This window comes from Hakea prostrata, chromosome 2 (assembly GCF_041222555.1).
Source record: "Hakea prostrata isolate BN-2017 chromosome 2, UWA_Hpros_2, whole genome shotgun sequence".
In the NCBI taxonomy this organism is placed as follows: Eukaryota; Viridiplantae; Streptophyta; class Magnoliopsida; order Proteales; family Proteaceae; genus Hakea; species Hakea prostrata.
This window is the reverse complement of record NC_142601.1, coordinates 44,329,503-44,341,216: the sequence shown is the minus strand read 5'-3', so window position 1 is coordinate 44,341,216 and position 11,714 is coordinate 44,329,503. Positions and strand designations below refer to the sequence as shown.

Sequence of the window (11,714 nt, the reverse complement as noted above, 5' to 3'; positions counted from 1 at the left end):
TAGCCATGTAACTCCTTGTATTTAGAAGTGCACTTTGAATGAAATTTGGCTAAGTTTTCACAACTGTTGTGTTTTTGCAACTTACTCGGGAATAAAGTCTGAGATACGATTATCTTCCTCTGCTAAACGTATAATCAGGTTAATAAAAGTGCTAAAGTCCTTAAGAAAGGTGCCAAGAAGTGTGATCGGGTTAGCCCCGGTGTCCCTTATTGCCTTAAAAAGTGATGTCCTTAAGAAAGGTGTCAAAAAGTGTGACCAGGTTAGACCCCGAGAACTTTGTTACCTTAAAAAGTGCTAAGTCCTTAAGAAAGGTGCCAAAAAGTGTGATCAGGTTAGACCCCGAATACTTTATTGCCTTAAAAAGTGTTGTCCTTTAGAAAGGTGCCAAAAAGTGTGATCGGGTGAGACCCCAAATACTTTACTGCCTTAAAAAAGTGTTGTCCTTAAGAAAGGTGCCAAAAAGTGTGATCGGGTTAGACCCCGAGTACTTTATTGCCTTAAGAAAGTGTTGTCCTTAAGAAAGGTGCCAAAAAGTGTGATTGGGTTAGACCCCAAGTACTTTATTGCCTTAAGAAAATGTTGTCCTTAAGAAAGGTGCATAAAAGTGTGATCCGGTTAGCACCCGAATCATTTATTGTTTTGAAAAAGATACAAAACTATTGATAGAACCTTCTTAGGTTGGTGGATTTCCATGACCGATCAATCGGTCTTCCTATTATTGGCTCTTTTAACCGGTATGCTCTCAGTTTTGTTTCTTTGTCAATGATATACGGTCCTTCCCAAGTTGGATTTAATTTTCCTTGATTCCTAGGGTCGGATGCCCCTGTCCTTCGTAATACCAAGTCTACCAATCTGTACCTTTGGCCTTTAACCCGTGTATTGTTGTATCGAGCTATCCTTTTTTGGTACAATTAATTTCTTTGTTGAGCTTTTTCTCAGGTTTCCGGTAGGAAATCCAAATTTTCCCTTAGGCCTTGGTCATTTTGCTTTTCATCAAAGGTATTATATTTGAATGACGCAACGGTGTTCCATAGGAGCTCGTGCCGGAATGCCATATGCAAGGCAAAATGCTTCCATTATCAGTTACCAGAACCCGAGGTATTCCAAACCTGTAGATAATTTTTTTTCTTCAAAGAATTTCTCCATTTGTTTCTCTGTGATGGAAGCTAAGGGTTCCGCCTCAACCCACTTCGTAAAGTAATCAATGATGAGGACAAGATACTCCCGAGTTCTTGAAGCTTTTGGAAGTTTTCCGATTAGGTCCATTCCCCACATTGCAGAAGGGGTCGGGCATGAAATGGGTGAGAGTGGTACTGCAGGTACCTTCAGGATAGTTGCATGTTTTTGGCATTGCTCGCATTTGCGGACATACTCAAGAGCGTCCTTCTGCATGGTTGGCCAGTATATTCCCGAACATAGCACCTTTTGCGCTAATGCTTTCCCGCCCATGTGAGCGCCACATATACCTTCATGACTTCTACCAATGCATAGCTAGCTTGGGAAGGTCCAACGCATCTCAGGATAGGTTAGGTGAAAGCTCTCTTGTATAATTGGTCATCCATGATGGTGAACCTGGCGGCTTGATTCTTAATCTTTTGGGCCTCCTTTGGTTCAGTTGGGAGTATATTATCCTTTAGGTAGGATATCATGGGTGTCATCCAATCGGGACCACCCCTGATTTCTAGGATTTCAGCTTCCTTTGTGCTAGGGCAATCTAGTTCTTCTATATAAACCGTTGAATCCAACTTTTTGTAATTGGCCAAAGATAGCCGGGAGAGTTCGTCTGCCTTCTCATTTTCTTTTATGGGTATTTGATGGAAAATTACCCGATCAAAAAATGATTGAAGTTGCTCGACCTTTGCCAAATACTTCGCCATTCTCTCATCTTTTGCATTGTACTCTCTCTTGATTTGATTTAGGACAAGCTGGGAGTCACTTCTTACTTCCAACTCCCGGGCCTTGAGTGCTCGGGCTACTCGCAGACCTGCAAGCACAGCTTCGTATTCGGCTTCATTGTTTGAGGCTGGGAAATTGAACCTTAGCAAGTAGCTGACTGTGAAGTATCCGTGACTTCTAAGGGTCAAACTTGCTCCCAAACCAGAACTGCTACTTGAGCCATCCACGTGCAAAATCCATAGGTCTGTTGCCTTAGTTGTTAAACTTGGGTCTTCGCTTCGTGGTAAGTTGTTTTCCTCAATGAAGTTAGCTAAGACCTGAGCTTTAATGGTCGTTCTCGGTTTGAACTCGATCTGGTACTCGCCAAGTTCCGCCACCCATGTGACCATTCTCCCGGCTACATCGAGCCTTTGTAGAATCTTCTTGAGCGAGAAGTTGGTCTGGACGATAATTGGGTGAGCCTGAAAATAAGGCCTTAGCTTTTGCGAGGCTACCAAGAGAGCTAAGCTTGTTTATCAATATTCGGGTACCTTTTTTCACATCAATGAGTACGTGATTCCATAATAGACCGGATTTGTCTAGTTTCTCTTTTTACTAACACAACACTTACTGCGATCAGTGAAACAGCAAGGTAGTCTGTCAGATTCTCCCCAGTTATGGGTCACGCTAAGATGGGGGTGGTCCCGAGTGATTTCTTGAGTTATTCGAATGCCTTCTAGCATTTGTCTGTCCACATGATTTCTCCAGAGCTTGGTGTGGCCTTAAATACTTTGAAGAAGGAATTGCATTTTTCCCCCGCTCGGGATATTAATTGATTTAGTGATGCCACTCTTCCAGTCAGGCATTGGATCTCTTTTATGGTTTTGGGAGGTTGCATTTCAGTCAAGGACTGGATCTTCTCAAGATTTTCTTCGATTCCCCTTTCAGCCGGTACCCTATCTGGAATACCAAGAGGAGTGATCCACAGCCCCGAAGATCAAGTTTAGGAACGATCATATCCACTTATCACAATAACATAATCAAAAGCAAGAACAAATCATTGTATTCAAGTAATTTAACAAAATAAATCAAGAAAGGATCTCAAAAGGATCACAAAAGAACATCAGAGTGCGGAAAATGATACCAATCAAGTGTAGGGTGAGGCGGGAAAATCACTTCACAGTAGCAGCAGAAAAGTAGATCAAAAGCAAAAGACAGATTACAACCGGTTCCCAAAATAAAAAGGGAAACAAACTACTAAGGTCTCAATGAATCTAATAAAGATCAAAAAGAGAATGAGACGATGTCCCATCACTGGAACATAGGTGCAAGAGTCGAACTACTTCTGATAAGCATCAATCTTGTACTAGTAGTCTTCACTGACGTAATCACTATGACCAGTACCTTGAGTACTATACAAATCATCAACTTGATCTTCATAATGCTGATCATCATGATCAACAGTAGTAGTACCTGTAGGGAAGTCTAACAAAAGATGTTGCCAAAAAAAAGGAGTGAGTTCAAAAGAACTTAGCAAGGCAGTTCAATTCATAATAACATAATAACACATGTTAACAAATCATACAGTATGCAAAATGATATGAAACAGATAATGTAAATATGCTTCTAACTCTATGTATGATGGTCTCTATTGGCAAACATGCTTTAAGTCATAGCACCATACTCCCATGGGTAGGGTCTCAAATCACTCTCCCTCAGCCTTCTCGGAATCTTGGGTTCTCCAGTTGGCAATGGGTAATAAAACCTTCTCGGACATCCTTGGCTGGGGTTTAGGTCAACACTCTCTCATGCTTCCGTTCAGTCTGAGTATTGGCGCATGTCAAGGTTAAGCCTAACCAAATGCAAGTCTTGTACTTAGTTATATCAACTTAGATCCAGATACTTCCATTCCTCCCATCCCGGGATCTTTTCCGGTATCCTCTCCCTAGAGTGAGCGTATCTTTATGGAAGCCACCAAGTCGGACTACGGACTCATCAACCTATTGGTCAGTTACATCAAGCTAACAAGTAGTTCCTGTTTCCTCTCACGAATCATTTCACCAGTCTTGATTTCAGGGGCCCACGTTTCACTTCTGCAACCGTACCAATGAATGGCCTCTCACGAGTATTCGCAATGTGATTCATGTCCTCTCACGGATGTAACTAACCGGTATTCGAAGGGCCCACAAATCCCCATTGCTACCACTGGTTGCTCGGTCTCAATTCCCTTCCGATCAGGTCTGATATAACAAGGACATCTTAGCCAAACACTTCTAGACATGCCCTAGGTATGTCAACCAGTAATCAAGGAAAGTGCCAAGGGGCACCATAGGAAAATGTCCCATACCACCTCCACTGGTGTCCAAAGGCAAGAACACCAAAATGGCATTCCCGATTCCCAAATCACAACCTAGGCAATCACATTCTCAAATCAATCATTCACAAGCACAACTGATAATACAAAACATAAGTAAGTAATCATTCATAATTGAATTATAAGAACAAGTACTACTGTAGTTGAAGGACTACAGCAGCAATATAATTATAAAAAACTAAGTACAGCAGTAGTAATGATAATGTAATCAAATCTAAAGACATGCATATTAGGTTATTAGGGATCAACCATCCTTACCTTAAGTAATCTTTAAAGAGTTCCGTAGAATAATGAGGAAGAGGTCCAAGACTAGCAATTAAACCCTAAACAAGCATATAATAATGATTAGGAATAAGACCTAGAAGTTTATAAGTCAAATGGAAGCAAATAGAGCAGATTTGAGGCTACTGTCTATGTTGGTCGATTGGTTGGTCTACTGGCCCAGTCGACCAACCAGTCGACTAATGGAACAGTACGGGCTGCAAATCTTAATTTGGTCATAACTTCTTCGTTTGAAGTCTGATTGGTCCGAAATTCGAAGGGAAGCTTCCTAGAACATGTTAAGGCTATCTAAGAAGGTCTAAGCATCAAATCATGGTCAAAAGATAGGATCTTGATTGAGCCATCAAAATTTAGGGTTTCATCATACATAGCCATGGTTCCCATGGAAAGGCTAGGGAGAATAAAGATTCACCCTAGGGAATAAAGAGTACGAAACCACACCAAGGAAAGCTTTGGGGATGATCCAATAGTTAATAAAGGATTAGTGTCACACCCCACCCACCGGTCTCGGTTATCTGCCCGACAACCCGTGGGAGTGAACCGTCACAGGATCCACGGTCTTACCCATCAATAAACACAAGTATAGACAATCAAGAGCAAGAATAAGTGCAATGAGTACTGGGGTTTAGTCAACACTCTCTCACCACGACCATTGGCAATGAGTACTGGCGCATGTCGGGGTTTCTAATCCAATGCAAGTCATAATGGTAACATAGTATATGAAGTTCAGATACTCCCCCTATGGCACCAACCAACTCTGTTCAGTATCCTTCGCAACCTAGGAGTGAGAACCCTCATGGACTGGCTACCGATGTTGGACTCCATTCCTTAACCCTATGGTCATCCACATATTATTGGGGCGAATGCTCTCATGACTCCTCACGACACCCGGTCTGCTCCTTGGATGTCCATGAGCCCAACCCTAACATATGCAACCCTACCACTGCATGACCAATAGTGGACCACTGAGTCTCCACACAGGACTGGTTATCACTATAGGATGAAACAGACTCACGTCACCATTGTCACGGGTCACCCGGCTTCAATTCCCCTGCCGAAAGGGTAATAGTGTCACATCCCGCCCTAAATCCACCCAGGGGGTACCCTATCTGGGTTACTCGGGAGTGATCCACAGCCCAACAGATCCAGTTTAGGAACGATCATATCCACTTATCACAATAATATAATCAAAAGCAAGAACAATTTATAGTATTCAAGTAATCTAATAATAAAAGTTAAGAAATGATCACAGAAGGATCACAACGAACATCAGAGTGCAGAATAACAAGTACCAAATCAAAAGACAACTGTGCGGAAGGTAGATCGAAATAAGGTAAAGGTTACAACCAAATCTCCAAAGAAGGAAAATAAAAAGGTAAGCAACTAAGTTACAGTTTCTTCTAACTTATACAATGTCTCCTCAATAACATAATCATAAGAAACTAAGCCAGGCCGGATCTACTCCTGACAAATATGAGTCTTGAACTGATAGCCTTCACCGATGTAGTCACCGTAGCCAAAGTGGTATGAGTCACCAACTTAGTCCTCAAAGTGTTGACCGTCACGAGTCCAACGAGTAGGAGTACCTGCAGAAAAGTCTAACAAAATATGTTGCAAAAAGGAGTGAGTTCAAAAGAACTCAGCAAGGAAAGTTATTCCATAATACATAAGCCATATGATATCAATCATGAACTGATGCGAGATGATATGAGACATAAGATGCAATATGATTCGAACTCTAAGTATGCTTTGGTCTCTATGGTAGACATGCTTTAAGTCATAGCACCATACTTCTTTAGGTAGTCTCGGTCACTCATCACCGGGGGAAGTTGGGTCCTGCATCCCTCTCGGACAAATCCATGGTTGGGGGTTTCGGTCACCACTCTCTCACATCACCATTTGGTCTAAGTATTGGCGCATGTCAAAGTAAAGCCTAGCCCAATGCAAGTCATCTACTTAGTCATATCATGTCGGTTCCGGATACGTCCATTCCTCCCCTCTCGGGATCCTTTCCGGTATCCTTCACACTAGAGTCACGGATATTACTCACCGGACTCATCAACCCTATTGGTCATCCACAAATGGTAAACGGGAAGCTCTCACGTCCCCTCACGGATCATTTCACCGGTCTTGAGTGCCCGTGAGCCCAAGTCTAGCCATTTGCAACCCTACCAATAAATGGCCCCTTCCGGGTATCCGCAATGCAATTTATGTCCTCTCACGGAGTGGTTACCGGTCTTGAGCGCACACAAATCCACACTACTACCACGGGTCGTTCGGTCTCAATGCCCTTCCGATTCGGGTCTGATATGACGAGGGCATCCTAGCCATACATCTAGACAAGTCCTATGTATGTCATCCAATGATCCGGGAAAGCGTCGATGGGCATCTTCGGAGAACATCCCATACTATTCCCTCCGATGTCCGGGGACAGAAGTACCGATGAGGGCACTCCCCAATCCCAAATCATACCTAAGCAATCACATGCTTATTTCCATCCATTACATATCAACAATACATTATCATATTGAAAACATGTCATAACATCTCATAATACAGTATATAAATAAATGACAAGAATAAGTAAACATGATAAATCAAGTAATTAAGCATGGTGTTACTGTCATAAGGTAACTACAGTAGTCATATGATGTCTAAAATCAAATAATAAGTTAAGTCTACTAAGTTACCAACAGCAGTGTAAAAGTCATACAGTCTATGCTATATGGCAATAACCGTCCTTACCTCAAATTGTGAAGAAGATGATCCGAAGTCACAAGAGAATGGTCCAATTATAGTCTTAAAACCCTAAACAAACATATATGAAGGATTAGAGAAGAAATCAAAACAATCGGAGATCGAACGGATCAAAAGCTGGGCAAAAGTTTACGTGACAACCTTGTTGGTTGATACATTGGGTTGATGGTATCGACCAATAGTATCGACCAACAGAGTCTTGGACAGCAAAATGGGATTTTTGGGTTTTGGCTCAAAATGGGTCTTCCGGGTCTCGGATTGATATGAAACTTGGAGGGATGCTTAAGAACAGTAGCAGGAGACTACGTAGAAAGAATTAACATGATTCAATGGTCGGATTGAAAACCCCCAAATTGAGGTCCTAGGTGTAAACTTGCAAGAATCATGTTCTTCAATGGAATCAATTGAAATTGCAAGAGAACTTAGGAATTTAATCAATAGAATGATGAGCAGCAGAATATAGACAATTACTAACATATAATCAGACCTAATTGAAAGAGAAAATCAGATTAAGAGATGAATTCATGTTGTAAAGAAGAGGAAAATCAAAATAAGAAAGCAAGAACATCATGTATGAGAATCATAGCATGGAAAGAATGAAGAGAGGTTTAATCAACCCAAGAGAGCTTGTAGAAGAGGTGGTTGCAAGGTTGCAGCACCTTCTCCACGAACTCAGTAGCAAGAACAAGATGAGGTAGAAGTAGATTAGAGAGAGAGTGAGAGATTACATACCTTGGAGAAGAGATTAGAGAAGAGAAACAATGATTCTTGTAGAAGATCATCACCCAAGCCAAGGAGGAGGCTTAGAGGAGCTTTCCCACGTTCTCAGATGTTGAAATGAGTGAAATAATGATTTAGGTTCGAGGTTTCACTTAAAAGGACAAAGGAATATCCAAACAGCATCTTTTTCACGATTCTGGGCTTGTTTTGGTCGATACCTTTGGTTGATAGTATCGACCAATAGTATCGACCAACAGCAGTTTCAACAGAATTCTCAGGAATAGTTCAGCAACTTCGAACAGGGATTCGGAAGGCTATACAAGGTCAAATTGAGTGAGGTTTTCTCCTACAAGTCAATAAAGAAGTCTAGTTTCCAGAAATACCTTTGGATCAAGCATGGGAGTTCATTAGGTCTACCAACTAAGCTCACCTTCTTCGATGCGCAAGCAGGATTTGCCAGACATAGTTCAGCAACTTCGGACAGGGATTTGGAAGGCTATATGGGGTCAAATTGGGTGGGGTTTTCTCCTACAAGTCCATCAAGAAGTCTAGTTTTGGGAAATACTTTTGGATTGTCCACAGGTGTTCATTAGGTCTACCAACTAATTCACCCCTCTTCGGTGCGCAGATTCAAAACTAAAGCTGACAATGCTCTCAAGTGAGGGGCATCATCGCCAATGTCCATGGGCTTGGGCTCCGACACCAAATCATCAACCAAAAGGGTACACAAGGACTTTTCCCACCACTTCAGGTCATTGGATCAACAGACAATACAAATTCCGGGCCGGGTCAGGGTAAGGATAAGGCCGGACATGGCCTCCTAAGGCTTTCAAGGATAACAACATTGAAATCAAGGTCCAACTTCAAGGTCTAACATTAAACAAGTCTTTCTTTATCCCAAAACAAATAGGGTATCCCGGGCTAGGTTTGGGCTGGATGTCACAAATAGCATGTGGGGTACCTAGCCATGCAATTCTAGACTCTCCTAGGTATGTCATCAAGTAATCATGATAGTGCTAGAGGCATCAGTGAGCATGTGTCCCATACCACAACCCTTTGATATCTCTAGCTAAGATATCCCAATGGAATACCCCTTCCATCACAACTACACTACATCACTCTTTATCATACCATGAACAGTTGTGCAATATCATAAAAGATTAAGTACATCAAGGAACACCACAAACAACAAGTATACAATAAGAGGCACATGCTTTATACAACTAAGCAAGTTACATGATCAAAGAATAGTAAATAGAATAGCTGAATCACCATGTATATGTAATTGCATATAAGTAAGAATGCATGTCCTTACATGTAATTTAGTAGAAGTCCTTTAAATTGCAATCCAAACACAATTATAAAACTTTAAGTAGAAATAAAGGACACCTATATGCAGGGTTACAAGAATGTATAAGAGTCAAGAGTCAAAATAAATCCATAATCAAACCTACACAGTCATTGGAAACCAGCCTGTTGCTTGTGCCGGTTGCTTAGGTAAGCGACCTCCACAGGCAACCACCCCTATTTCAGACAATTTCCAACTCCGAAAATTAAACTTTTGATCATCTGATATCAATCCGTTTTGGGATGATCTTAGTCCAAATTTCAATCTTAATAAGTCTATAGTAAAGGGGTAACAAGAACCCCTAAAATTAACACAGATCTAATACCCAAATCATTCCCCTTGATTAGATCCATCCATTAACAAATGCAGGGATTCGTTTTTGGATAGGATCCCATCAAGAACATTGGAAAGAGAGCTACAACTAACCAAGTGGGTAACCACTAACAAAAATGGGGATGGGTTCATATCAATTAGAGGTTAAAAAAAAGAGAATAGCAGATGGAGATTCATTACATTATCCAGAATCACCAAGAATAGAAGGGAAAAGGTTCCAGATCACTAACAACACTTCGCCCACCTTCCAGCACGTTTCCACTGCCGCCTAATCGCCCAAAATAGAAATCCCGAACATAATAATGCATTAATAGGGCGAGGGATGCTATTTATAACGAACAGGGGTTTCCCGCAAGCAGAAAGTGGCGGTCGCTTAAGGCGGTCGCTTGGTTTAATCAACCGCCACTAGCAACCGCCCCCAAGTATATTGCTATACAAGGATGCTTTGCTAAGGGGGTTGAAACCCAAACACAACCTAACCCAAAACAACACATGGGGGAGGTCTTACCTTCATTCCGGACATCTCCAAACACCACTTGCCTTCTACCAGAGATCCAACTTCCTAGTAAGGCAGGTTCTTCAACAAGAGAAACTAGATCCATGGGTTTAGGGTATGGATCTTGGACTTCTATCTGGACACTCCACAAATTAATCTGACTAAACCTTCGGGTTCTTGGACCTACAATACGGATTCCGGGTTAGAAAAGTGGGGGTTGTTAAACTTAGGGTTCTCAAATGAATATCATCTCATGAAGGTTCCCTTAGATTGGTTCTCTACATAACCCAAGGTAAGTTCACAGAGGGTAAGGGAAACATAGAATTAGTATTTCAAAATCAAGAATGGAATTGGGAAGTGTCTATCAAATTAACAGAAACATTACCAATTTGGTTATTCTCTCATGAGGGTTACCCAAGGGTTTCCCCCAAAATTTCTCTATTTTAGGTTTCCAATGGTCCAAGGAACATTAGGGATCAACCCCTCAATCATGAGGACAAAAGGGAAGGTCATGGTAATGGTATGAGTCCTTCCCCACAATCATAAACTTTGAAAGAAAAACAATACAAGATAGCAATCAAGAATTCAGGTAAAATCAAGAAACAAGAAAATCAAGAAACAGAAACATCACCATATGGTTTCAAAAACTTCAAGAACATAGAGTGAATTGGGGAATTCACTCTAAGAAAGAGAGAATAGTATTTCAAAATCAAGAAATGTATTGGGTAGGGCAATGAGAGAAGACAATGTTTCACATAAAGTGAAAGGAAACAAATTCTAATCATACAATTAGGGTTTTGCCAATTAGAATCCGTGTATCCCACGGGAAGACTATGGAGAATAAAGATTCACCCTAGGTCAAGAAATAAGAGTTTATAATCAAGAAAGGTGTTGGGAAGGATCCATCGAAGTAAAAGAGGATTAGGGTTTCATTGTATATAGCCCATGGCTCTCATGGAAAGATTAGGGAGAATAAAGATTCACCCTAGGTCAAGAAAATAAGAGTTTATAATCAAGAAAGGTGTTGGGTAGGGTCTAACAATGAGAGAAAACAAGGTTTCACATAAAGTGAAAGGAAACAAATTCTAATCATACAATTAGGGTTTTACTAACAAGAATCTGTGTATCTCACAGAAAGACTAGGGAGAATAAAGATTCACCCTAGGGAAAACAAGATTAGAAATACATAATCTAAAAGGTGTTGGGGAGGATCAAATGAATTAAAAGTGGATATGGGTTCCCCAATTTGGTTACCTCTCATGAGAGTTACCCAAAATCAACTCTCACAAAATAACCCAATATGGTTCACAGAGGATAGGGGAGAGAGGGGATCAACTTAACAATCATGGGGATAGAAAGAAAGGTTGTAGCACTGATGTGAGACCTTTCCCACAACCACCAACTTTGTAGGAAAAACAATACAGAGGGAGTATTCAAGATCTTAGGTAAAGTCAATTTCAAGAATCATCGCCAAATGGCTTCAAGAACATAGAGTGAATTCGGGGATTCACTTTAGGGCTAAAAGAATC

General features: G+C 41.1%; 1 protein-coding gene across 1 annotated transcript; it reads right to left on the bottom strand.

The window, feature by feature from the left end:
• Positions 1 to 1,526: 1,526 nt before the first annotated feature.
• LOC149024430 (uncharacterized) lies at positions 1,527 to 2,285 on the bottom strand. The gene has a single exon (XM_089143478.1). It carries the CDS (start codon positions 2,283 to 2,285, stop codon positions 1,527 to 1,529), a length of 759 nt encoding a protein of 252 aa, XP_088999604.1.
• Between the last annotated feature and the right edge of the window lie 9,429 nt (positions 2,286 to 11,714).

What these genes read in the sequence shown, in the direction of transcription:
- LOC149024430 (XM_089143478.1), bottom strand. Translation starts at nt 2,285, where the DNA reads ATGGTCACATGGGTGGCGGAACTTGGCGAGTACCAGATCGAGTTCAAA.